We start from the raw sequence: 26,921 nt of genomic DNA on the forward strand, positions 1-26,921 counted from the left end.
AAGATGTTGTGAGTTCATTTTGGATCATCATTTAAGATTTCGAAACTGCAGATAATAATCTTTCCAATATAAAAAATCGTTATTCCAGTGTCTTCCCCAACATAATGAAGAACCAACCATAATTCCAGGAGAGCTTGATGAAGACTTTAGAAGTATTCGATCAGCAAAAAACTGTTTTGATTACAGTCAGAGGATGTTCAGACAGTATTTGATTAACACCAATCTCACTGATCGGAGACTATATGATACTTGCTCTGTGAGTTTGAAAACTTTTAGAAAAGTTGAAAACTCAAAAAAAAAATCAGAAACTGATAACCGACATGTCAAATTTGATGAATGCTGATGAATTGTTATCCATCTGTAATAATCTCCCAAAAGCGATCGATAATGATCGACTGGAAGTTGTCAAGAAATATGGGAAAACTGCCGATAGTCTTTATAACGAGTTTTCCACTCTACGAAACAGTTTGGAAAACGGGTTTGAACAGCTCCAAATTAGTCATCTACCAAGCGCTCCGAGTTCTCAGCACAGAGCTATTGAGCAGTAGTAATACTGAAGCAAAATCAAGAGGAAATTTGACTTCGAAGAACTACCGAAATTATCTATCCTTAATATAATTTTCTGCCTCATCATTACCTCCCGTTGTATATTCTTATTGGATTTTTTTTCGTTCTACTAACTTTTTATAAAAATTCCTTTCTCCATACTAGCAGTTTCGGTCCTACCCATATGTATGATACATACACATTTACCTCCAATTTATTTTTATGTTTGCATTCCATGTTAATCAATTGCCATTCAGACTAGGTGACTTTGAATATGTCCGGAAACAACCAAACTTGGAGTTATAGCACTCAAGTGAGATAAAAAGTATTATTTTTTTCAAATTAAATTGTTTTTCAGTCACCACAGCAACCTGTGAGCTCTCAGTATAATGTAATTCTGCAAATCATGAATTTTCTATTCAATTCAAACTTTAGGCACCGTATCCTCCCAACAATCGAGGACCTCAACCTGCCAATCAACTAAATCAACGGGGTCAAGGGGTAAACTCAATCGTCTATGTCACATAGACTATTTGAGTTGATTTTACGATTTTATTTCAGAATCCAATTTATCCTCACGGCTCTTCCAACACTACAGTTCCTATCTATATACAAACACCATATGCGGGAACACCTGGATCTGTCCCAAGCAATGCTGATCCAACTTTCCCATCTTCTGAGAATAACAGAACGGTTACAACTTCCACTGAACCTTTCTTGGTGAGTCAATAATTGAAATGAATATTTCGGATGCTCATTTTTAAAAAAAATATTTCTGATTTACGATTTCGAAAACCCTGATAGTGAGAAAAATAAAATATACATGATAAACATATACCAAGTCAAGAAGATGTTCTAATAGGGTAAAATATATTAGAGAATAAGTAAATTTCAGAATCCAATTTATCCTCACGGCTCTTCCAACACTACAGTTCCTATCTATATACAAACACCATATGCGGGAACATCTGGATCTGTCCCAAGCAATGCTGATCCAACTTTCCCATCTTCTGAGAATAACAGAACGGTTACAACTTCCACTGAACCTTTCTTGGTGAGTCAATAATTGAAATGAATATTTCGGATGCTCATTTTTTAAAAAAATATTTCTGATTTACGATTTCGAAAACCCTGATAGTGAGAAAAATAAAATATACATGATAAACATATTCCAAGTCAAGAAGATGTTCTAATAGGGTAAAATATATTAGAGAATAAGTAAAATAAACATACGGATCGAAAATTAGTTGTGAAATTAAATTGAAATAATTGATAGGATATATTGATCTTGATTGAGGAATGGCTTTGCAATAAATAATCCATTCGACTAAACGTCCTATTGAAAAACAAAGCGTTGCCAAGTTTTAGTTTCAGCTCTTTCCATTGAAATACTTTTTTGTAATCCTGTAATTAATGAGTTTTTTATTCAATTCAAGCTTTAGGTACCACATCTTGTCAACACTGCAGTTACTCCAAATGCATGGTACGATCAAAATCGTAGGGGTCAAGAGGTAAACTAACTTGATCGTCTATGTGAGTTGACTTTGATTTACTATTTCAGATTTCAATTAACCCCCAACGTTGCACACAGAATTCAAGCAGCCTACCACAGTTAGTTCATTTGAATGTACAGCAATTGAATGCTGAAAATCCATCCGGTGTTCCCCAGCCTATTTATCAGATAGCTCCTCCATCTTATGGGAATAATAGTATGGTTAAAAATCACAAAGGATTTTTCTCGGTGAGTAAATAATTCAAAGAAACTGTTTGGATGGTTCTGTGTTTCAATATAACAATTGCATTCAGAAATTAAAAAAATGGGGGAGAGTATCTTCAAAGCATCTACTAAAAAATCTAAAAAATCTACTAAAAAATCGGATGTGAGATTGGAAAATGTTTAAAATATTAAACAATTATGTTTCAGGGAACTGTTACTGTTGTTACACAAAACTCTGTGTCTCCAGCTGAACAGCAACTCCAAGATGAATTGGATCGAATGAGACAAGAGGACGAGTAAGTATGGAACTCCGTGTAAATAGTTCAGAATTAACTTCAGGAGAGTAGAAAGAGAACGTGAGGAGAAGATTAAAAGACGGAATGAAGAGAGACTTCGAAAAGCAAAGGAAATGCAGGAACTCATGGAAACCAATTTGAGAAAAGAGAACGAAATCGAAGCGGCTCGAAGAAATGAAGCGAAAATTAGAATGAATGAGGAAATAGATTCGTTGAAAAACGAAAATTTGTATAAGGATAGACTGAAAGAACAGGTAAGATTCAAAGTTATGTGATCTGTTTAATAACCAATCTTCAGGCTTATCTACAAGAACTTCTTGAATTGAAACGGGAAGGAGATCAGGAACGAAGAAATATTGAGGATCAAAGGGAGAAGTGAGTGAAAAAACAGGATATTGGAGTAATTAAAGTTTATTTAGAGAACGAATGAAGCATGAGAAGATAATCATGGCAAAAGATAGAAAGTTTGAACAAGATACCATTATGTACGAAAAAGAAGACCACCTAAGAAAGGAGTGAGTAGAGGACTTTTAAAGAAAACTAGATTTAAATTCTGAATCAATGTTTAATTACTCCTATTTCAGAGAACTCATACGCATTCAAGAGAAGCATGAAGAAAGAACGCGTTTAATTTACGAAGAAATGGAGAGAAAAATGGAAGAAGTTCGAAGACTAAACAAAGAAAAAATGAATCAAATGAGAAAGCAATGGCAGCAAATCCAGAAGATGCTTCAGATGAAAGTTTGGAATGTAATTATCGAGAACAACTGGACGAATCGACTAAACGTTCTCCGAAACTCGAATAGAAACATTATGGATCTGTTCAAAAGATTCTATGCTGAGGTACTTGCCATTATAGTCAAAGTGATCAGGTTTAAAGTTTCAGGCAAACAAAATCCAACGTCACTGTGATAGATCAGAAGATGTCAGCAGAGAAATTCAACGAATCGTCCCGGTTTTGAAAGCACTAATTGGCGCTGTTGGACAAGTTGAAAACTTGATGAATGAGGAGTCTGAAGTTCTTTACGACCAGTGGCAAAATACTGGTAAAAGCTTTGTATACTGCATAAAGGATTCAGTGGATAAAGTAAAGTATACATGTAAGAAGTTGAGAAGCTCATTGAAGAACTACGGAGAGCTGTTGAAAAAAGTGAGTTCTCGATGGTTTGTGAAGTTCAATTTGATGAAAAATGTTCCAGGAACCAACTTATGTCTCCTCTCAACACGAATCTTATCTTGATCACATCAAGAAAGACATTGATGATGTGTCAATGTATTCGAACAAGATTCCAACGTTGGCGGAACTCAAACAAGAGTACAGTAACGATATGAGATCGGAAACCCCACCGAATAGTAGTTCTCATGATCTTGTCCCCTTCCAAACTGTGATAATTGAAGAGATTGAATAATTTTCCATATTTCTTTTCATTCTTTTTAAGCTATAAATAACCAATTGGCAATTAATTTATTTTCGTTTGTAATTTGTTTTTTTCGCAGTTTTACAGTACTGTTCAATATCGTTGAGTCATTAATCTTATCATTTCAATAACATTACTTTCAGAATGGTGGATTATTGGGGCAGGTTTCTAAAAAACTGCGAGAAAGTAGGGCGGGACACCGAAAAAATTTGGAAGAAAAGTTAATTTCTCTATTTTGATACCACAAAAAACATGTTTTCAGATTATAAAAGGCTTGAAAGAAATGTTAGGAATGAAACTGAAAGAATGAAAGAAAGAATCGACTGTTTGAATCGTGTCAAAGACTTGGAAGTTCAGCTTTCTCAGCCGCCCGAAACTGGCAAAGTACATGTTCCAGATGAAAAGAAAAGAGCATTTCTGGAGCTTATGGAAACGGTACATCGCATTGTGGACAGCTTACAGAACATCAATACATTGGTCAATAAGTGCAAATGAATGAAATGTAATTTATGTATTACAGTGTAACCCGATGGTTGGTGAAGAACCACATGTGAATCCAGGTGCCAACAGTACCGATATTTCAAGACTGGACACGGACAGAGAACTGCTTCGAAAGCAGATAATTTCTTTTCGGCAATTGGTTGTGGACAACACCGACGATCTTAGCCCGCATCTGGTGGGATCCTGTCGTCTTCTTAACTACTAACTAGTTAAAATTATTGATTTCAGAGTTTTCTGACACAACTCGATGGTATTCTACGAGGAAGAGTTCTCCGAACTATCTGCCAGGAACTGCAAAACATAATCGATTCGGGTGATAGTGAAAGTGTAAAGAAATACGGAGAGCTTTCACAAGCAGTTCTTCAGCAGGTGGATGGATTTATCTGTATGCTCGATTGGGAATTGAAACAAGATCAATAAGCAGACCGCCAAGTTTTACCCAATCAGTCTGATGACGTTAATAATGATAACATGTTTTGATTGTATAAAAAAGAACACTTTTACATTTGTATATAACTGGGAAAAACGTTTATATATAATTTGGGAATAAATATGTATGCTGAACTAATAAAAATATTGCTGGAGTCATGTGTAGGTGGGTCTTGGTTAGGAACAATCAGTTTGTTTTTATGTTCAGTATGTCAGAAACCACTAGGGTTGCAAGGGCGTCGTATCCTAGCTTGCCCAGAAATACCCTAATCAAAATGCTACGGCCGGCCGTATCCCAAGTTTGTCTCGAATTACCTATATGTCATACAGATTCAAAGTTCAATTTCCAGAATTTTTCTCTTCCAGTAGTCTCCTAAATAACAACAGGTGATTTATCAATCCTTTAGCGTAAAGTGATTTTTTCCCCATTTTTTCTTCCTCCATTTGATATATTTTTTTTTCTGATGAAATATTCTTACTCTTCTGATGAAGCGCCATTCATTGCGGCTTCTAACCGTTACTGGGATCATTATGCACAATGTCTTCAGAAAAAATCGATACATCAAAGCAACAATATATATTATTTGGCTATGAACATTATTGGGGCTTTACAGATACCATTATTTCTTATTTCGGTGTATTGTATTCTAAACAAATCTCCTTGGAATATGAAATCCTACAAATGGCTTATTTTAGTTTTTCAGTTATCGTGAGTTTTAAGTTTCTTAAATTAAAGGTCATTATACATATTCCAGAATCATCTCTTTTAACATCTTTCTCACAATTTTATCAACTCCTATCATATTTTATCCTTTTCTCTGTGGATACCCAATAGGCCTGCTATCAACATTTATTTCAACTCGATCTCAATATTATCTTACTACCTTGATGCTGGCCTGTCAGACAATCAATTATCGGAAAATGAATGAAATTAGCGTTTTACAGGTGTTGGTGCATCGACTACATGCTTATTTGAATACAGACATCAAAGTGTATTGCCGAATTTCCACTTTTTACGTCACTCTGTTGAATATCGAGTATTCAAAATATCCGTCTACTATATAGCCGGAATTCTACATGTATTTTTGCCAGTGTACTTTGAAGAGATAGAGAATCGAGAATTGATTGAAATTGTCGTCGATGGTTGGATAAACGCTCCATGTGATATTTGGAATAAAAGAACTGTTGTGCTTTCTACAAAACCATTCGGATTTATGCATTTTTATTTTGTTGGAGGGATTATTGTAGTCTTGATTTTATGCACTCTGTACGCTGGTCACTCGTTTTATGTCATAAGAGCTACACGGATTCTGCTGTCGAAAGAAATGCAAAATGTTCAGAGAAAGTTTCTGAAAGGATTGCTTCTGCAGGTAAGTTAACCATGTGTGTTTTGTGCCAAACCAGGAAGTTGTAACAAATATCAAGAATGACTGAGTCTTTCTTTTTCAGGTGTTGATTCCGTATTCAGCTCTCGTTTTACCAGCTGGTCTCGGGTTGATTCTTCTGCTGCTGATTAAAAACTGGGATCAAAGTGATTATTTAAACAGAATTTAATTCAAATCTGTTCAAATTTTCAGAATATGTCCAACCTGGGCTTTGTCTAATAGCAACTCATGGCCTATTGTCCACAATGACTACAATACTTGTTCATAAACCGTACAGATTACACTTATTTATTTTATGTCGTCGTTTTTTCTTTCTCCCAGTTGGTATGCTATTAGTTTTTGTTTCAAGCATAAGAATTCAAGTTTAAGGAATCAAAGTTCATACGGTTGTTGAAATGACAACAATAGCGAACGTTCGAAAAATGGGAACTCATGTTCAAGTGACAAAGTTTTAATATTTTCCCAACATTGACTGTGTTCGAATGACTCATCGTTTCCCCTAACAATAGTATGATAACAACCCACTCAACAACATAAAAACTGATAACAGAACAACTATTGATTGTTAGTGTATTCCTCATTTTGCTCTATTTTTGTCATTTGTGATCAACATGCTCAAAGTTGCTATTTTCCTAACGATTTTCGGTTTTGGTGAGTTTTTGATATTTCGGACAAATGTTTTAGGTATTTTTCTATCGTGGGCATTTGAGTTTTCGAACAGATGGATCCAATTCTCGCAAATTCGTCAATTGACCCATAAACTAATAAAGCTTCCAGGCTCCGTAATTGCATTAATCTGCGAAACTTGTGATGGGTCCACATGTCACGAAAAGGATCGTTGGGTCCAAGAAAGCTGTACCTCATCGGCTCAGTTTTGCTACCGATTATCTTCTAAAGGAAGAGCATTCCGTCGTGGATGTTCCGATTTTCCATGTGACACACTTCCCGGATTTGAATCTAATATGGAATGTAGAACTTGTAGTCAGGATAGGTATGATTATTTATTCTGAGTTCTTCTGACAGATTGTCCTTTTCAGATGCAATAACGAACGGGATAGCTTCTTCCATCAACGTGGCGGCGGTGTTAGTTGGAAAAATGCTGCTAGCAGAGATGTTTCCTCCACTTTCATCTTAGGAACTTTATTGATCTTCTTTATCAATTATATTTTGTAATTTTCAAGTCTTCTCCTTTTTTCAATCCGATCTCCAAATATCAACAGAACATGTATAAAATAATTTATTTCTGTAAATATCACGCAATTCAAATATTCCAATGAAATTGTATAGTCAAATGAAAACTTTAACATAAATTAACCCGAATGAATAAGCACTGGTTTCGGGATACTGTAACTAATTTAAAGATAAACAGCGTTCTTTCGATTTGCGAAGAAATCTATGAGGTCCCCTCGGATTTTAGGATTGCAAAGGTAATAAATGACGATGCGAATGGCAGATGTGAACATGTAAACGAAGGAAACCAAGTCCGAAAAGAAAGTATGGAAAGTGGAAGACATCTGTGGGTCCTCTTCGGATTTCAGAATTTGATGTCCTGATCTGAAATTGTCGAATTAAGCATATGAAACGATAGCGATAATGATATTGTTCACCTTTCCAGGACTGTGAGACTGAGGTGAAGAATATTTGAAATCAGATAAGAAGTTACGATAGCTGCCATTGTGAAAACAGCACTTCTCACTGCAGGAGACATGCTTTTCAAAGGGAATGAAAGACCCATTGCTGAAAAATCAAACTTATTCGACTGTTATCTTTTCAGTAACTTACAGGTAGACGATTTGTGAACTGGAGTAATCTGTGTTAACAACCGATCCTCTTGGAAACAAACTTCTGTTGGCTCTGGTTGCTTTTCCTTCTGCACACTATCCGAGCACATTCTTCTCACAATAATCAAATTGAGTCCAACCAGCAGAACAAATGGAACAAGAGTCTGAGCAATGGTCATCACTTGGAAATCGAAGAAGTGGTAGAGCTCACTTTCTTGAGCCCATTCTCTAAAACAGATTCAATTAGTGTATGTGTGATGTGCTATTGGTTGTACCTTGGATTTGTGGTTTTAGTTCTGAAGAAGTCTGGACACTTTGGATAATCATCCACTTGGATAGCAAATGCGCTAGGAGATCTTAGCAAAATGCACATAGCCAAAGAAACAATAACTGTAATGTGTCGTCCTGTAGAAGAGTGAAATGCTTTCAATAGGTTGCTTCTGGAAAAATTCTATTTTAGAATCCTTTAAACAAATCATCAGGACTACTTGTTCTTGGACGTCCAGAAGAGGCGTTCAAGTGTGGCGAAAATGAGCATATAAGGGATAGCCAGCTGAGTGATTCGAGCCATCACGTAGGCAGGAACGATGTAGACATAATATAGTGAGAATAGGCTCTGCAAGAGAAGTTGAGTGTCAGTTGAGATGATTCCAAGTTCCTCACCTCAATTTTTAAGTAGCTGACTAACGCGTCTACACCGAATAAAAGAATGTATTCGAAGCAAATTGCAAGATCCAGACAGGCAAGTACAGACGGATACAAAGTGGCTGGTGTGTTAGAGATCTGAGAAATAATTTACTTTTTTCAGTCAATTGAAAATTTCGAGGAACAAGTAAGAGCTACTTTCTAGATAACAACGTGTGAAAAATGCTGTCAAATTGACAGGAACTAGAGTTTTAAAGTTCTAAGAAACATAGCCGATCTTTTAAAATGAAAGTCGGATGTTGTCTCTTCTAGGAAACGAGTTGTTTGAAAGTTCCTCAAAATTTCTTGATGATTGAATAGACCAGGATAACTAGGAAAAGACTAGGAAGGTACTAGATGAAAATGAACACTTATTTTTCCCCCAGACTTATATTCTCACCTGCTTATTGTTAGATGAAAACACAATGAGCAACAATGCATTTCCAATAGTTCCAAGACACGCAATGACCGTTGCGATTGTGATTAGAATAAACCGAATAGGTGTATAAGTTTCATACTGTAACAAACAAATTGTCATTCCCTGCCTATTGAAAATTAAACTCACATGAGCACATAATAATTCCGCTTCAGCCTTGGCACGGAGCTCAATCAGTTCAGCCAGTACGGTAAGGTTCATCTCAAGCTGAAAATAGAACAAATGGGTTAGCTAGTGGGAGAGCTATCAAATTTTGTACTCGGAAAATTCAAATTCGAGAAAAAGGAGTCGAATTCATTTTGGGGTTGGAGAGAAAAATTGAAATTCGAAATGGAAAATAGAGAAGTGGGGCAATGGGAAGGGAGGAATGGAAGGGATGGAGGCTCCGCCCAGCTCGCGCTCTTGTCAATAAGAACAAGAAGAGGTGCCCTGATGGCGAATACTGGATTTTACGATATGTTCCAGGCCAAAGTTTTGATTGACGCAAATTGAAAATTGTACTAGACAAATATAAAAGTAGCACATTTCGGACACAGTTAGTCATGAGGTTCTGGAAAAGCAATGAGAGTGGAGAGTAATTGAAATGCGACTATTTGCAGCTGGAGGCCTTCATGATGACGGAGAGAAGCGAAAAAAAAGATGGATGAACGAGAGATCCTGTGTTTGGAAAGTACAGGTTATACGATTGGTCAATGATCTGAGATAGATGCGGAAAAACTTATTGTGATTATCAACGGCTTGTACAAAAAATAAAACGAGAATTCCGAAAAAAAAACAGGGAGATGAGAGCGTCTCAAATGAAATAACATGTGCTGCCCCAGATAGGTTTTATTGACCTATGAGACTGATGAGCAAGTTGAACAAGAGTAGAGGAAACAACTTTATTGAAACTATCAACCGTAAACTGAGTTGTACCTTTCGGAAGTAGAAGCAGTGGTCCGGACGAGAGATCCTCCATGACGGTGTCAGTTGGAGCTTCTTGAGTTGCGGTTCCAGAGGATCCGGCATTGGTGGTTTTGGCCTTGGAGGACTTGGCGATTCCGTTGGAGTTGGAGGCAGACATCGGTGGCGGGAGCAGTTGGAGATTGAAGGAGAGATTTCCTTGATACTGCTTGATCCTTCCAATTCTTTTCCTTATATAGCCTTCTCTTCGATAAGCCACGTGGATTGATTTGGGGCGAGGTTGATGAAGTTGCCGATAACCAGAGAAGAATTTCAATATTGTCGTTTTAGTATATGATTTTATATACTGTTGGTTTTAGGTCGTGAACTGTTTTTCATAATATCACAAACATTTTATCAGTTGACACATTTTCGATATCTAACATACGAGCCGAGATAATTGTGCTCAAACTTGACAGTGCGTGGGGCCTTTCTATTACGGATTTTACTGTAGTTAAGTGATTAACGAGGAGTACCGAATATCCGAGATTGTGCATTTGATCAAAATGAAGGATAGAAAGAAAACGGGATATTCAATTTGAATTTACTAGAAGCAATGGATAAATTTTTAAATGCTTCATAAGCTGATATTTTCGATAATCCTGGCTGAGAAATAAATCTTAAAATATATCATAGAACGGTGATTTGAAATTGAAATATGTTAACAATTGAGATAGAATTCTACCTAAATATCTACATAACGTGCATGTTTACAAAAAAATAGGAATCAAGTGGGTGGATAGTCCGAAAATACTCGTTTTTTTCCACTACAACTTGTCAAGGGAAGAGAAAAAAGTATCTAATTTCAATTAAGAATCCTCCTGATGGGCAAGAGGAAAGTGTCAAAAAAGGCACTTTCAAGTGATGTCGTCAGGAATTTTAGGAATCAAAAGTTGAGGAAGCGATCGCCAAAGGTGCAAATCTCCAAGAAATGATTTGGAGGTCCCTAGATGATAGTTTTGGAAATAAAAATAAAAGAGAACTAATTCTTAAAAAGGAGATTTCTCTATAGAAAAAGGAGCTATCTGGGAATTGTAAAAGAAGATAAACTATAAGAACCGAGGGATTAGCAGATTTATAATCAGAATCAGTTGGTCTCTTCTCTCAAGAGTATAACACACTCATAATTTAATTACTATTGTTATCAAAAGGGCTTCAAGGGATTATGATGATGATGTGGGTTCGAAATTATTTTGTTGGTGTGTAGTGAATTAAAGATGAAGAAATAGAAAAGCATAGAAGATTTTACCGCAAACATCATATTCTCCTGACCATTACCGTAAAACCTGTAATAGAAGGGTCCCCAAGTTTGAATTATCTCAATTCCTATGCAAGATGTCAAAAATATGTAAACTAATAAAATGTTTGTGATATTATGATAAACAATTTATCAGTTGACAACTTTTTTATAAATTTGACAGGAACCGAGATAAATTGGCTCAAAGTTAATTGTTATGAGCCCTTCTTTTACTGGTTTTTCGGTATTTGAAAATCATAAACTTGTTCGAAAAAATAACTGCACGCTATTTCTAGAAAACTCTGGAAAAAAACTAAAGGAGCCGAATAAGGAAGAGATCTTCTGTTTCAATCTACACATGATTTGAGTGTGATGTGATTCTCGTTGGAGCATGAAATACGAGTATCTCTTTCTCTCTCCAGAAAAAGAAACGGATTGTTTTTATTTTGAAGAAATATAAGAAAGTTCTGAGATTGCCTCTGGCTCGAACGTTTCGCCGAAATTTCAATTTACTGTGTTTTGAAGGAAGTAAAACAGATTTGTGGTGTTCGAAATTAAAAATCTTTGCCGGATCTTTGTTCAAGCTTTGTGTTTTGAGCAAAGAAACTTGGTCCGTTGGGTAAAGTACTCGGCTGACCGTTGCAGAACTGAGACGGGGTCAAGGAATGTCGTAGAAACTTTAGATGATTTGAGAAAAATGTTTCAAATATCAGTTCAGATAGAGAAAAGACTTTTTAAAGTTGGGGAGCATTTAAAAAACAACTGCCTCGAAATATTTGTCATATAAACCTCTTGAGGAGTTGAACTTGTGGGACAACTATTGAAGGCGGTGTGCGCCACCGATTGAGCCACGCAGGAGAAGCTAAAGCCGCTGCCCTATGAATCTCCTGTCCTCTCTGCTCTAAGAATCAGAGCACAAACCTTAAAAGCGAAACAATCGCAAGCTAGGATTTTCTAAAATCAAAGAATTCACGTAAGAAGGAAGCTAATTAAAATGCATGAGTGAATCTTTTTTGAGCTTTTTTATGAAGTGAAGTTGAGAATATTCAATTGAAAATATAATGAAATCTATGGTAGTCAGATGTTACAAATTCTCAGTGTAGAGTTCAAAAACTTATGATATCGAAAATAGACAAAATCCATGATTTGAATATTGTTTCAGCCATTCTAAGAAGCATCCAAAGATACAAGTCTCAATGTAATAGACCCTACGCAGTCCAAATGAAGTCACCCAATCAGTATTCTGTTCTTTTTATTTTTTTTAACTCGAATTGCACGTCACTCCTGCTAATTATACATTCACTTCTCTTTTTCCAAAATCACTTCCCACCAATCCGCTCAAAAAGAAGACGTCCTCTTGCCCCCGTCGTCTACAAACTAAATAGAGTCAATTTGAGTTTCAGAAGAGATCGAAGAGAAAAAAAAGATGAGAATGCTGAAAGAATGCGACCGTCCAATTTCCTTGGAGTTTTCCTGTTTTTGGTATTGAATTTGGGAGAATGTTTAAAGAGATGAAAGTTTCTCTACAAAAAAGATGGGACTAATTTTCAAAGTGTGCCATCGTTTTTTTTGCAGAATAACTTCCTTTTCTTTTGCGAGTATCTGGGAAAGAATGACCATGCATTTGATATCACTGTTTGTCTAGAAAAAGAAAACATGTTTATCTCTGTACAGTAATCATAATGTCCGATATTATGTATAGCTATTGAGAATGATTGACTTTTCAAAAAGTTCATACACCAGAAATAGTGAGATTCCAAGAGATTTCTAGTAATAAAAGGTTCTGAAAAAAGGCTAAAAATTAGGCACCTTTTCAAAAAGTTCTTATCCCAAAGACAGATGTTCTGAAGTCACAGGTGACGCTAGATGGTATGATTCGAAAAAAGTTAGATAGGGATGCTTAGATTGGATTGGAAGAGGATTTTCCGGAGGAAGGACATATGGGATAAAATTAAAAAAAGAAATAAGGAGGTCAAATATATCCTAAGGGAGATGTGATAAGCTGATAATGCGTTCGATCACTTGTAACAGCAAGGCTGAAAGATTTGCTTGGTTTTAAACAAAGTTAGACTACAATTATCGTCGAACTGCAATTATAAGCATTTGTTTGAATGATGTGATTGAAAAATTTCTCAATCTCTCGGCACGATTCTTGATTTACCGCCATCTGACGTATTCTAGACGTCAGCGACTTCACCTTTCGGTATCTAGATCCAAAATCATTTACTCAGCTTTTAACAAAAAGATGCCGAAGCTAGATTTATGAAGTGAACTGGAATAAACTAAATGTTAAACTGGCAACTCAGCGAAAGAAGGGTCCAGGGAAAAATGTACTATTCAGGAAATTGAGACGTTTTTCTTCTCAATCATTTGATACAATCAAAGGAAAGAAATGATGGGTCATGAGTAAGGAAAGATTCTGGAGAATGACCTCCTTGAGAAACAAAACACAGACATGGGAGCTCAATCGTTCCGAAACCTCTTGTCCTTGACTTCTTGAAACGAGAGCGAGAAATGTCGAGGCAAAAACTGCCCCCGCTGCTCAATTCAAACCGATTTTTCATTTACCCTTTTGCCGTTGCATAAAAGAGGAGAGCACTTGTGTAAGCTGTAAATTGGGTTTTAAATCCCAGACTCTGAATCCATTCGAAGACTGGGGAAGTATGGATTTTAGATCAAACGTTTTTGCCCCGGGGGGAAAGTTGCGTCAAAATTCGTCCACAAGGATTTTAGTTCGAATTAGTCTGACTAGTTTGTCAAGTTGTTCAGATGGTCGAAAGAGAAGTACGAACATTTGGAAGTTTGCAAAAATTTTGGTGCCTACTTAAAAAAGCGGGACACGGCCTAGTCTGGTGGGCCCTGGTCTTCCACATTTGAAAAAAAAATTAAAAAAATTATATTTTTCTTCGGCAGAAAATTTGTTTTTTTAATTGACGCAAAAAGTTATATAAAAAGACAGGAAAACATAATTACTAAAAACTCGGGGCGAAATGGGCCGGACCTTGAAATTTTTGAAAAAAAAGCCCAGTCCGTTGCGAGTATGCATAATACGTAGTTCTCACATTAATTGATGTTTTTTCAAGCAAAAAAAACAAACAGTCTCAAGTGGCACAAAAATATTTTTCCTAGAAAATAAAGTGAACAAGGATATCTTATAACTAATAGTGAAAAACATATTATCTTAATCTTCTCTCACCTAATATTCTGGTTTTTTTGTTATGAAGCCCAACAAAGCTCAAACAATAAGGTCAAACTCGGGCTTTTTTTGAGCTCTTGACTGCTAGCTGTAATTATAGGCTTCAGAGAATGACGAGATGTCTTGTGTCTTATTTACGGAATAGTCGCAAGAGGAGAAGATAATATTGGGAGATTGACCGGAAAAGCTCATGTTTCCTATAATATTGACATTGGAGATTTTGAGTTTTCTGAGGTTTTGGAGAATCAGATCCTTTATGAAGTAGTTCTATTTATAATGTTTCTAAATGTCATACCAAAAATTCAAACAAATGCTAATCTCTAATTTTGTTTGAAACTTTAGAATCGAGGGTTTCGAAGATTAAAAGTTAAAAATAGTAGTTTAGATTATGACCAACTAAGATTCAACTATTTTTTCTATGTCAGACGTTTCAGTTATATCTTATTTAGGTTGTATTTGTGTATCAATACAAAAAAAATAAAAATATTACAAAAAAACAACAGTATACCAGATATTATTAGATTACCACAAGTCCATAAATCTCTTGTATTGGGCTAAAAACTAATCAAGTGGGATGGATGACCGCCGTATAAAAAAGAGCAAAGCGTTCATGCATATTCAAAGAAACTTGAGAGAAAAAAGAAAAAGAAAACAACGTTCATTAACTGATTCATCCAAGAATACGGAAGAAGTGAAAGAAGAAACACAGAAAAGCTCTTGTCTGTGTGTCCAAGACAAACATTTTGAGAATTTGAAAACAGAAGAAATTGATATGGATCGGAAAAAAAGGAAGACGGTGGAGTTGTTGGTCCTTCACCCCCAAAAAAGGTTTACTTTCAGATTTATTTTTCGTAAAGCGGAAAATGCGGAGGTCCCCGGTGCCGGTCAAGGGAAGAGAAGAAGAAGATCGGAAGTAGAAGAAGAAGAGAAGAAATAAGGAAAATGAAATATTTGATGAGAAGAAAATGAGTGAGTCGAGAATATCGGATTGGAACAGGAAAATGTTTTATATGAATGGCAATGTGGAGAAAAATAGGAGTTGTTTTTAGTGGAGATGTTTGTGTTTTATCATGGATAAATAGAGATCTGATGGTATGAATGATCAGAAATGTTTCAATTACATTTTTGAAGGTTTTAAGGAAGGCATGAACTTTTATTACAAAAACGAAAACAACAATAATAATGAAATAAACTAAAGGACTTTTGACCTGAATTCATTCTAAACTTAAGAAGTGAATAGACAATACTCTCATTTGAAATCGTTGCTCTGCTATTTTCTAATTTTCGTTATGAGATATTTCTTCTCTAGAACTACTAAAATCCTTCAAAATATGAAAAGTCCATGTATACCGTGAAGCCTGTATGAGAAAAACCATTCTCTTTTTTGTAGTATCTCTATTGAGGGACTTCAAGGGGGGGGGGGGCACGAGTATTTTTCGTGATGCTGCTGAGGAGGGCACTTCTATTAGAGGGACATCGTCTTTCGAATAAACTCGTTTTTCTACATAACATCCATCAACATTTTCTTTATAACAAAACAAAAACACCTATGATGTAATCAAAGCAAAAAAAAACTACAGAAAATCAGGGGCACTTAAACTAGTGGAGCTTTTCAACTTCAAGGGCTATTCTAATATAGGTTTCACAGTGATAATTGTACAAAAAAAGACGGTGTGGATGAGAAACGTTGGTGGATGGTTTAAGGGTCTCAGAACGAAAACTACCGTAACCTCAAAAATTTTACATTTTTCGGATCAATTTTCTTGAATTCTGATTTTCTATGATTTTCATGTTACGGTAGCCTTGAATTTTTGAACTAACTTGTTCAAGAAAAGGGCTAAATCGCACAATATCGTTAGCAATACTTCTTTGACCAGATATCGTCGATACCGTAAAACATGTAATAGAAGAACCCCTACACTGTCAAGTTTGGTTAATTTTTCTTAGCTCCTATGCAAGATATGAAAAATGTGTCAACTGATAAAGTGTTTGTGACATTACGACCCATTACGATATTCAGTTTATTAGTTGAAATTTTTTCATATCTTTGATAGAAACCGGGGTTAATTAGCTTAAAGTTAAAAGCCAAAAAATTCTTCCAGATTTTACGGTAACTTGCTTTCAACCCGTTTTTAAAAAATGCCTGGAAGTTCAAGTGGTTTTTGCTTTCAAAAACAAAACAAAGCAGTTTGTGACCGCTGTCAAGTCATATACCATTTTAGTCGTTTTTTTTCTGAATTGTTTGTGAACGTGAAGTAGGATTAAAATGTAGCTGTTTGTTTTTACCAAAAAAAAAAGTAAATTACAGACAAGGAAATTGTTTTCAGAGAAAAAGCAGAGATTAGGTCAGCTTCCTGTTACCTAAGAAAAACTATTCCCCAAAATTCAAGGAAAAAAGAATGGGAAGGAAGTAATAAAAATATGAAATTGGAGACGTTTTGGGTTCTCTCTCGTCGCCTTCTTTATGACTTATTGTGGAGTTTTTTGGAAGAAGAAAATACGTATCATTTGTGAAATTAACTAGGCCAACGTCTGACTGAGTTTTACTCGTTGACCTATTTTCATTACAAGAGCTTCTGGGATATTTAAATTCCCCTTCGAAATAAGAGTCATGAATCAAAAATCTGTCATTAAATTGTACTTCGAAAATTGAGAGAATCAAACACAAATTGTTGTTGTAAGAGGTCGATTGAAGAAAAAGAAACAACCGACAAGATTAATGGATTTTTGAAAGAAATTGAAGAACAATAAGATGGAAAAAAAGAAGAAGAAAAAGAAGAAAAAAGAAAGAACCGGATGTAAAACGTCGAGTTGACGAGAGAGAAATGACTATCAAGTTATGCTTTTTTGATTCAGATCATTTCATATTCAGGAAGAAGAGATTGAAATGTTTGCCTGTTTACTGCAAAACCCCAAGTTTCGAATTTTTAAGATATCATGTGAAAAAGCTGGACAATGAAAAATGATTGTTCTTGGTTTTTTTATTTTCGGGGTGGGTACCTTGGTTGGACTTCCCGTCTAAGTAGCGAGAGGATGCATTAATATGATTAGCTGCTCCCTCTCCGGGGAGCTCTTCCGCGAACCGCTTCTTTTTCTTATTTTCTTTTTTCTTCCTTCAATTGTTTTTGTGTGAGAAAAGAATAGAAAAAAACGTCCGGTAATTCTCGCGCCACCAAGTTTTCGGATCCTTTCTGAAAGGATTGGAAAAGCAGAATCAACGATGCGAGATGGAAGTGCAATAAGATTATTTGGTGACGATGCAGAAGATGGATTCTGAGAAATTTGAAATGTTCTTGAAGAGAAAGAACGTTCTCATGGTAAGGGAACGCAGAGGACGTTGATCAATAGATAACATGTTAGGGTCTCGAATCATAACAATTCATTCAGCACAATGCGCATAACTACCCGGACTGAAGTTTGTACTAGTATAAAATTAGAATAAAGGATGAAACTGTGCTCAAATTCGGAGTGCGAGAAAATTAGAAGCTCATCAGTAAATTCGTCAAGTTTCAAACTGATTGATCAACGTTGAGCTGAGTTATCACTTGTCCAAGTGTCTTCATCTTATGAAAATCACAACAGCATGCAAGAAACATTACGCCGTTCATCTTTGGACAATCATAACAATACCTAGACTTGAGGAATCGCTTTGAAAGAAGCTTTGAATCAAATTTAAAATTATATTTCTACCAATTTTTATGCTTTTAAGACTTATGTTTAAAGATAGACCCGTTTATATCAGTCCGGGTAATTGTGCGCCACCCTGCAGATGGAGTCATCGATATCAAGACGTTCAGAAAGTTTGGCCAGATCTCAACATTCTTCATTGAAAATTGCATGACTTTAGCGAGATAGAGCTTTCTGATCACTAGGATTCTAACTGCTCTAAGGTTCTGAATCCGCCGGTGGGTCACAAAAACTTTGTTCGGTCATAACTCGGTTCATTTTCAGAGCTAGAAACTACCCACTACTACCGTTCGTAACCCTATCCTCAAGCTTAACACATTGATAAGCTAAACTACGTAACTAAAAGTAAATTGAGCTGCGCGAAGTCTTGCGAAGCCGGCCATAGGCTGGTGAAACTAATCAAAAGGAGTCTCCTGGAAATCTGACAAAATCCCAACATTCTTCACTGAAAATTGCGTGGCCCTAGCTCTACTGAATTAAAAATCAAAAACCCAATTCAAAAACACATGTCTCATTCTCCACGGACACCATGAAAGTCAAATTTCGTACTGTTCTGCTTGTATTTCTTTTCATCAAGCTATGCATCCTTTTTACAGGTCAATCATATCTTTCAATTTGTATCGACCTATTTCAATTATATTTTCAGTACTCCAAGAAACAATCGAATCGTTAAACTCCAATGACCATCCTCTACTTTTTGGAACCGACGACATCTGGCTTTTCGATTGGATGCAAGCGTCGGTTTCCAGTCTTTCGATGTTGATTGCCTTCTCTTTGATAGCTTTTTTTGCCATTGGTCATACTCGGACTCGAAAGGGATTCGTCGTGGTTGCATTTGTGATCAATTTGATTTTTGTGGTACCGTTCTACTTATCAGGTGAAATCAGAAACCTCTGTCTTCATATTTTAAAAATTTAAAATTCCAGGAATTTATTTGACATTCCAAGACGATCATGGACTGAAACTAACATCAGAAATCAGTGATAGCTTTCAGAAGATTTTGGATTTTGCTACAGTTCACAATACAAATTATTCGAACCTAACCCCAACGTCTAACAAAACGAGTGCCAAAAGTTCAAGGAATCAGACGAATCCTCTTCCGAACGTCAATCCGGAAATGGTAAATCTATCAAACACCTTTTGGCGCAATATGTCTCTTGCAGCTGAAACATTTCCAAGTAGTCGACAATATTCAAAAAAGGTATTGTTGTTGTGGAATGAATGGAGGCCAAGATTATGGTTTTGAAAATGTAGGTCACATTTTTAAACCTTACAAAACATTTTCATTCATTTCCAGGCGACAGTAGCGTCCACAGCCTTCATTCCATTCACTTCTAAGCTGGACATCCGTTGCCCTCACAACTCTCACTTCAAGAATTCGACTTGTGGAGCTACATTCGAAAAAGGATGTGAGGATCGCCTGAAGAATGTGTATCCCACAAGAATCCTTTTATACTCTTGCATTGGCACAGCATTTTCTGTGATCTTCGTTTTGATCTCTCCACTGATTTATTCACAGTTTGAGGTTAGTTTTTGTTTCGGACTCACTTATTTTTTTTTAAGTTGGATCGAAGACGTGCTCGTGCAAAATACATTCGAGAATGGAGACATTCATTGGAGACTTATATCAATGATCATCGGATGTGGGCACTCAGAAAATCCAAAAACAATCCAATAGCCAAAAAAGAGGAAGTCAAGCAGAGTCCTGTTTCTCCAGCAGTTTCCGTCAAAACTCAAAGTCCGAAATCAAAAGAATCTGTGAAGAAGCAAGAGGAAAGCAAATAAACCAATAAAACTACTCTAACTTTTTTGCTTAATAAAATGCTTTATTTCGTATTCAATGTCGAATTAGCTGTTCATCAGGAACTTGTAAAAAGAGAATTAACAGAATCCACAGGTTTTTGGGCACTGATCCTTCATTAAAGACTGGTAGATGGAGTTGGTGCACAAGTATGCCTTGGATGCACATTCCGATACTCCAGTAGATGGGTTCACTTTATCAACACAACCTGGAACTTGGTTATTTTAATCCAAGATATTTTGGTAAATTCTAACTGGATGAAGATCCTCCATTATTGTTGTTACTGTTGTTGCTGTTGTTGCTTCCACTGCATCTGTTACAAGTCTTTGGACATTGCTCAGTCATTAAAGCGTAGTAGGTGGAATCGTTGCAAAGGTAGGCACTCTTTGGACAATCAGACACTCCGGTGGATGGGTTGACCTTATCGACGCATGCTGAAAAGTTCCAGATTTTAAAAAATTTAGGAAAAAATCTTACTGCTGGTGCTAGCGGCGGTGGTGGTGGTCGTGGTGGAAACTACGATGTCAGCATACTCGCAGCAAGTGGCATTTTTCAAGCAAGCCATTCCTTCAGGGCACATGTAGATGTCAAAAGTGTTGACTGTCATTTTCAAACAATCTTAAATGAATAAAAAAACCAAATGATATTTTCTCAGAATTCAGTTCGAAACCTCCTTGACCATTGGAACAGGTTTGGGCTGAAGTGACAGCAAACAAAGCGGAAACCAGGGTGATGAACAGCATTTTTTGTTACCTGAAACGTATAAAAGTAAATAGGTTCAAAAATCTCAAGGCTGCCATTATGCTTCCTACGACCGCGTTATATACGACTCAAAGTTGGGCGTTTGGGCTCAACGTAAATTATTCCATGCTGAACAAACAGTACTTTGCATTCTTTTCGCTCATTTTCCTGAAATAAAAAAGAACTGTTTGTGTGGGTTTATAAAAAAACTATTGAATAATTCAACAATTTTTCAAAATGTGAATCATGATTCATGTGGTAGAATAATAGGTGGCAAAAAACGGGATTTCAGAAATCCGACGCACTTTTCTTTAGGGTGAGGATCCCTAATTTTTGGGACTTGCTTTCCAACTGCAGTTTAGAAATATTTAGAATGTTCAGATGATGAGTCTAAAAAACGAAGCCTCATAAAGATATCTGAGAGACAAAAAATGCAACAGTTGAGGAATAGCTCTTTTGTTCTTGTTTTACTTTTTTCAACTTAATGTAAGCACTTTAATAGGACGCCGCCATACACTTGCACTTTGAGCTCAATTATAATAAATTCAATAAGAGCTATCAAAAATCTAAAATCGAGGATATTGAGCTCAAAGTACAAGAATAATTTCTTGTTGATAAACTATGTTATTGCCCATTATCACACAACAAGCCTGAAAAATAGCGACACACAAGCAGGAAGTTCTTAACACGAAATAATGAACATATTTTTTCAAAAATGGATATGTGCCTTCATCTTCCAAGTTTCAATCAAGGTATGTATCAATCAGAGATGGCAGGAGTTCCCACTTCCGACTTCCAGACAGTTTTTCCTTTCCGACTTCCGATTTCCGAGTTCAAAAATTTCACATCCTAACCTCTTCAGTACCAATCCATAATCAACCTTGCAATGTTGGCATTTACCCGAGCTCTTTAGCTGCAATGGTTTCAGAAAATGAGCCAGAAGCATGGACATCGTGAGAGCCAACCACCTCATACGGTTTGATTTATGTATCATTTTTTAAAACATTATTTCATTACTCTGAATATCAGATCAAATTTCAAGTGTATTGGTGAAAAGAAGGATACCTAGCTGAAAGGATATCAGGGTATCCAACATCCTAAACAAAAAAGTTGCGAATATTCAGAATTATTTTTGAGAGTTTAAGTTGAGTGCAAATATTTGTTGTGATCTTTGAAATTAAGTTTACAACAAGGCTTTTGCAAACTTTTTATCAATGGTTTTGCCATGATTTCATTCTTCTATACATTCTATATATATATATATTCTTATGCTAGAGAAAACTCTTTTTATACGATTTGCATCATTTCTCTAGACACATTTAGTCACAAAACTATGTCCACGTTTCTTTCACTCTCTGCGTATTTCGAAATAGTCGTCTTCGCTCCCTCTCCCAGTATATAAATAACAATTTGTCAGACATCAACCTCCAGTAAACAAGACGTTTCACTCTTTTCTTACTATGTTGTCATTTTTTCTTTTCAAATTGTACAGAGCGCTGAAATTTTTGAAATTTCTAGCTAAAATGAGTTGTAACTGCCCAGTAACAACTACTATAATCGTGGGAGTCATTGGATACTTTATCTACAAAAAGGTTTTCAAACTTCCCACAATTCGACCAAAACCAGAAGCATATAAGAAAGATTATAAGAAGGATGTGGTCTACCTGTATCAGTTCAAGAGAACCAGAAAGTGTCCAAATCTTTCACCATTCTGTATGAAAGTTGAGGTGTTCTGTAGAGCATACAAAATCCCTTATGAGGTAGGAGATCTCTCAAGATCAGGCTTTTTTTGATGTTTGGATAATTTCAGATCTGCGATGAGAAACGCCGTTGGTCGAGAAACGGTGCACTTCCATTCATTGAGCTCAATGGTGAACACATTGCTGACTCTGACCTCATTGAAATGCGTCTTCGTAAACATTTCGATCTTCCAGTTAGTCTGAAAATACTTCGAATATGTGCTTATTCGTATTTTTTCAGTCTCTTTCTCCAGCCCAAGAAGCACAGTCCGTCGCAATTACCAGACTTGCTGACAATCATTTGTTCAAGTGAGTTGAGACCTATGAAACCTAGGCTCACCAAGTCACATAACTCCTAACATTTTCCAGCCTTCTCATCCGTTACAAAATCCAGGGAGATGAATTCTACAATGTTCTCGTGAAGATTCTCAAACTGCCAAATTTCCTGGTTCCAGTTGTGATGCCATTGATTCGTGGAGTTTTCGGAAGAAAGGTTTACAAGAAATCAACAATGGCCATTGGAAACTTTGACCCGGATGACATGAAGGACGTTTTGTATAGAGATCTTCAAACGATCCAAGACTATTTGGGAGACCAGAAATTCTTGTTCGGAGACAAAGTTACTGCGGTAAGATTCTGATTTAGACGATGAGATTTCGAAATATTTGGGGTTTTAGGCTGACGCAGCTGTCTTCGGTCAAATCGCATCAGTGATTTATCCATTCCGTTGTTGCATCAATGATGTTCTCGAGAAAGACTTCCCGAGCGTTCTGGAGTACTGCGAGAGAATCCGTGCTGAGATCTACCCAAATGATTTCACCATCTAAATTAATGTATTTTGCTTTATAATAAACTTTGTACTGCCTGTTTAATCAATGGTTTTCCATCAAAAAATGATTACACAAAAAACTTTGAATTAGATGTCAACTACAATTGTTTATGTGTACGATAAAAACTAAACATCAAAGTTTTCTAAAAGAAAAGTGGAATCTGATAAAAACTGTAAAATGACACATGTGAAGTTTACAAATGTGAAGCTTACAATTAGTTATAGGATGCATTTATTTTTGGATAATGAGACATTCGGAAATTTAAAAAATCAGAAATTTGGAAAATTAGAAATTGATAGACTTGAAATTTTAGATATTCGGGAATTCAAAAATTCAAATCTCTGGAAATTCGGAAATAAGAAAAAAACTCAGGCGTTGAGAAAATTGAAAGTTCGGGACATTAGAAAATTTGAAATTCGCTAAATATTTATGTATATCAAAATCTCGGAATTCTAGATACTGAGTAAATTCAAAATTTTTAAAAACCCAGGTTTGCTGAATTTCAGAATTCGGAAACTTTTTTGAATTAGGATCTCAGAAATTTAGTTTATGAGAAGTTCGGAAATTCAGAAATTCAAAAAAATTAATCAAGGCCCAGCAGCATTAGAGATCATAGAATTATCAATTCAATTCATTAGTCGAACCTTTCACGAACTGTTCCAAATTTTCTAAACGATCGAGCACTCCTCAAAATAAAAAAAAACTAATCTTTCGAGTTTACTTTGTTAATTTCACATATAATTACTTCCAACAGTGAATTCCATTTTTCAATTAAAATTTCAATTTCTCAATCATCCCAAAAAATCATATCAACCAGTTTTTTTTGAACTATTATTTCGAAACACGGTTTCGAAAAATCCGAACACAACAGTGCCTATCACAAACTCCACTACAAAACACATTCTTCGATAAGAGACGGTTTTATGTATTATTTGATTTCTTCCCTTTTTTTACTCGAATTCTCCAAACTCTAACGTTTGTAACCCTTGATAGTTTTAGGTAAAATTTATTAAATATCCCCTACTTTCTATATCCAAATGAACGAAACCACCATCCAATTTACTTGAATTCAATATCAAAACGCCCCATCTTAATCTAGGTCGCAAAAGTCAGCTACTCGGACACAAACGCACACAACTTTGTCTGCCCGTCTGTAGTCTCTCAAACACACTTGGTCACTGGGTAGACTCTACCCCCTATCCCTGCAAAATGTCAGTATAAATACGGCTGGGTTGTGCGCTCAGAAAGTCTTAACGATTTCTTTGTTGTTTGGGTTTTTTGGTTAAAAACTCTTATTCTTCAAATACAAGTTATCTGGGGTTGAAATATTTTTACTTCTTGTCGTTTTTAGCCGAAACGAGACCTACTTAAAATAAAACTTTTCAGAATGGTGTGTTGTTGTCCAGTCACTACCGCATTGGTAGTTGGAGCCATCGCCTTCTTCCTCTACAAAAAATTCTTCACACCACCAACAATCAAACCAAAGCCAGCGGTTTGTTCTCTCATATACATTTCTCAAGTCTTCTAATTGTAAGAAAAATTCCAGATTCACAAAACTGACTACAAGAAAGATGTCGTCTATCTCTACCAGTTCAAGAGACTCCAAAATTGTCCAAATCTCTCTCCATTCTGCATGAAGTTGGAAGTTCTTTGTAGAGTGAACAAGATTCAGTATGAGATTGTTGAGAGCTCGTTCGCCAGATCCAGGAACGGAACTATTCCATTTATTGAGCTCAATGGAGAACACATTGCTGACTCTGATTTGATTGAGCTCCGTTTGAGACAACACTTCAAGATTTCAGTAAGCTATTTTTTTTTGTTCTTCAAAGCTCATGAAAAAATTTCAGTCTCTACCAACTGATCAAGAAGCTCAATCCGTAGCTCTTAGTAGAATGGCTGACAATCATCTTTTCTAGTGAGTTCACAATTTTAAATTGACTCCCGAACCATTCTTTTTCAGCATTCTGATCCGCTATAAGTCGTCTGTCGATGCTTTCTATGAGACCATTGTAGGTCTCCTTAACTTGCCAACTGTTCTAACTGCTCTCTTGGTCCCATTGGTCAGAGCTGTTTTCGGATCAAAACTTTATGCTCGTTCAGTTGGAGCTATTGGAGATTTCGAACCAAAAGAGTTGGATGAGCTTCTTCATAGAGATCTCAAAGTTATTCAAGATTCCATTAAAGGAAAATTCCTGTTCGGAGAAAAGATCACACCGGTTCGTTTGCCTAAACTGTTTTAATGACATAATCCCAAAGTTTTAGGCTGATGCTACTGTATTTGGGCAACTTGCCTCTGTCTATTATCCATTCCGCACCCACATTTCTGATGTTCTCGAGAAAGATTTCCCAAAAGTTTTGGAGTACTGTGAACGCATCAGAAAAGAAGTCTACCCCAACGACTTCACTATCTAAATTCTCATTTGTCTCCAGGTCTCAGACTTGCCATTAATAAAACATTTGTTCTCTGGTACATGTTTTGATCTCCTGAACTCGGTGATGACATTCAATCGTAAAATCGAATCTAGAGATAAGACAACAGTTGTCAGATAGAGGCGGGAACAAAAAAGATAGAAACGAAAGGAACCTCAGTCTGATTGTCCCTGACTAGAAGTTTCTCCTGGAGTCATGTTCGACGAGGCAAAGGCGTTTGTTTTGTCCCGTCCTCTGACCTTTTTGGCATCGGCTGGAGCAGTTTATGTGGCCTTTAAAATCAAGAAGTTCTTCACTCTTCCGTCCATCAAACCGAAGCCAGGAGTAAGTTCATTTTTACTTTAAAACCTGTAATAGAAGGAACCCTAACCTTGTAATAACTTTGAGCCAATTTTTCTCGGTTCCTGTCAAAGAGGCAAGAAAGTTGGCAACTGATAAATTGTTTATCATAAAATCAGACTTGTTTTAGCAGTTGACAAATTTTTGATATCTTGCATACTAGCCAAAATAATTTAGCTCAAACTTGACAGTAAGGGGTCCTTCTAATACTGTTGCGGTAAGTATCTTTGAAATTTTTTCAATAATTCCAGATCCACAAATTCGATTACAAACCTGACACCGTCTATATCTATCAGTTCCGACGACTTAAAAACTGTCCAAATATGTCACCATTCTGCATGAAAATCGAAATAATTTGTAGAGTTTATGGAATCAACTATGAGGTTAGTTTCCATCTTTAGATTTTTTATACTTCCGGAACATTTTTTAGGTTATTGAAAACGCGAAGCTTCGTTCCAGAAACGGCACACTGCCATTCATTGAGCTCAACGGGGAACATATTTCGGATTCTGACTTGATTGAAATTCGATTGAGACAACATTTCAAGATTCCGGTGAGTGAATTTTAACATTTTGGAAAAGCTTTCTTATATATAAAACGCTAGACGCGTCTGTTGGTCCTAGTGCCCGGCTGTCCGGTTTTGGGTTTTTAAATGAAAGGTTGGCCGCCACCAAAACCGAACCCGCGGCCTTCCGCACAATAGCCGCGCACGCACACAGCTGCGCCATGAGGCGCACACCAGGAGAGGGGAGGGCACAGGTGATTCGCGAACAATCCGTTACGGAC

At 36.3% G+C, this 26,921-nt stretch overlaps 10 protein-coding genes across 10 annotated transcripts in view; 7 read left to right on the top strand and 3 right to left on the bottom strand.

Moving 5' to 3' along the window:
- CBG23491 overlaps window positions 1–548 on the top strand; it is a gene marked incomplete at both ends in the record, with an annotated part of 4,941 nt that extends 4,393 nt beyond the window's left edge. Inside the window, 2 exons of the mRNA XM_045237402.1 lie at window positions 89–256; window positions 306–548. Of these exons, the coding sequence (XP_045097739.1) occupies window positions 89–256; window positions 306–548 (411 nt within the window). The remainder of the gene's footprint in view (window positions 1–88; window positions 257–305) is intronic.
- Window positions 549–820: 272 nt separating this feature from the next.
- On the top strand, window positions 821–3,968 carry CBG23490 (the record flags this gene model as incomplete). Its single annotated transcript, XM_002636715.1, has 14 exons — window positions 821–859; window positions 905–937; window positions 982–1,047; window positions 1,108–1,266; window positions 1,442–1,600; window positions 1,989–2,057; window positions 2,108–2,287; window positions 2,471–2,559; window positions 2,603–2,813; window positions 2,858–2,934; window positions 2,979–3,074; window positions 3,144–3,402; window positions 3,446–3,709; window positions 3,759–3,968. The coding sequence occupies 14 exons, from the start codon at window positions 821–823 to the stop codon at window positions 3,966–3,968; spliced, it is 1,911 nt and encodes a 636-aa protein (XP_002636761.1).
- A 153-nt stretch (window positions 3,969–4,121) lies between these two features.
- Window positions 4,122–7,465, top strand: Cbr-srh-25 (the record flags this gene model as incomplete). Its single annotated transcript, XM_002636714.1, has 11 exons — window positions 4,122–4,197; window positions 4,240–4,412; window positions 4,498–4,653; window positions 4,707–4,847; window positions 5,372–5,616; window positions 5,663–5,805; window positions 5,853–6,277; window positions 6,357–6,438; window positions 6,485–6,616; window positions 7,070–7,283; window positions 7,330–7,465. 11 exons carry the CDS (start codon window positions 4,122–4,124, stop codon window positions 7,463–7,465), a joined length of 1,923 nt encoding a protein of 640 aa, XP_002636760.1.
- Window positions 7,466–7,647: 182 nt separating this feature from the next.
- CBG23488 lies at window positions 7,648–9,394 on the bottom strand (the record flags this gene model as incomplete). Its single annotated transcript, XM_002636713.1, has 8 exons — window positions 7,648–7,846; window positions 7,900–8,029; window positions 8,075–8,301; window positions 8,349–8,513; window positions 8,562–8,689; window positions 8,737–8,856; window positions 9,158–9,274; window positions 9,323–9,394. The coding sequence occupies 8 exons, from the start codon at window positions 9,392–9,394 to the stop codon at window positions 7,648–7,650; spliced, it is 1,158 nt and encodes a 385-aa protein (XP_002636759.1).
- A 592-nt stretch (window positions 9,395–9,986) lies between these two features.
- Window positions 9,987–10,256, bottom strand: CBG23487 (the record flags this gene model as incomplete). The annotated part of the gene is made up of 1 exon (XM_002636712.1): window positions 9,987–10,256. One exon carries the CDS (start codon window positions 10,254–10,256, stop codon window positions 9,987–9,989), a length of 270 nt encoding a protein of 89 aa, XP_002636758.1.
- An 8,528-nt stretch (window positions 10,257–18,784) lies between these two features.
- On the top strand, window positions 18,785–20,040 carry CBG23486 (the record flags this gene model as incomplete). Its single annotated transcript, XM_045237403.1, has 6 exons — window positions 18,785–18,851; window positions 18,902–19,132; window positions 19,182–19,375; window positions 19,419–19,505; window positions 19,553–19,780; window positions 19,819–20,040. 6 exons carry the CDS (start codon window positions 18,785–18,787, stop codon window positions 20,038–20,040), a joined length of 1,029 nt encoding a protein of 342 aa, XP_045097740.1.
- A 96-nt stretch (window positions 20,041–20,136) lies between these two features.
- CBG23485 lies at window positions 20,137–20,663 on the bottom strand (the record flags this gene model as incomplete). The annotated part of the gene is made up of 3 exons (XM_002636710.1): window positions 20,137–20,264; window positions 20,311–20,490; window positions 20,534–20,663. 3 exons carry the CDS (start codon window positions 20,661–20,663, stop codon window positions 20,137–20,139), a joined length of 438 nt encoding a protein of 145 aa, XP_002636756.1.
- A 1,594-nt stretch (window positions 20,664–22,257) lies between these two features.
- Window positions 22,258–23,363, top strand: Cbr-cdr-2 (the record flags this gene model as incomplete). The annotated part of the gene is made up of 5 exons (XM_002636709.2): window positions 22,258–22,557; window positions 22,608–22,730; window positions 22,778–22,845; window positions 22,906–23,164; window positions 23,214–23,363. The coding sequence occupies 5 exons, from the start codon at window positions 22,258–22,260 to the stop codon at window positions 23,361–23,363; spliced, it is 900 nt and encodes a 299-aa protein (XP_002636755.2).
- A 1,390-nt stretch (window positions 23,364–24,753) lies between these two features.
- Cbr-cdr-6.2 lies at window positions 24,754–25,778 on the top strand (the record flags this gene model as incomplete). The annotated part of the gene is made up of 5 exons (XM_002636708.1): window positions 24,754–24,858; window positions 24,913–25,167; window positions 25,214–25,281; window positions 25,327–25,582; window positions 25,629–25,778. 5 exons carry the CDS (start codon window positions 24,754–24,756, stop codon window positions 25,776–25,778), a joined length of 834 nt encoding a protein of 277 aa, XP_002636754.1.
- A 213-nt stretch (window positions 25,779–25,991) lies between these two features.
- CBG23481 overlaps window positions 25,992–26,921 on the top strand; it is a gene marked incomplete at both ends in the record, with an annotated part of 1,713 nt that continues 783 nt past the window's right edge. The window contains 3 exons of the mRNA XM_002636707.1: window positions 25,992–26,120; window positions 26,387–26,518; window positions 26,566–26,688. Coding sequence (XP_002636753.1) covers window positions 25,992–26,120; window positions 26,387–26,518; window positions 26,566–26,688 — 384 coding nt within the window. The remainder of the gene's footprint in view (window positions 26,121–26,386; window positions 26,519–26,565; window positions 26,689–26,921) is intronic.

This window comes from Caenorhabditis briggsae (assembly GCF_000004555.2).
Source record: "Caenorhabditis briggsae complete genome, chrV, whole genome shotgun sequence".
NCBI classification, from domain to species: Eukaryota; Metazoa; Nematoda; class Chromadorea; order Rhabditida; family Rhabditidae; genus Caenorhabditis; species Caenorhabditis briggsae.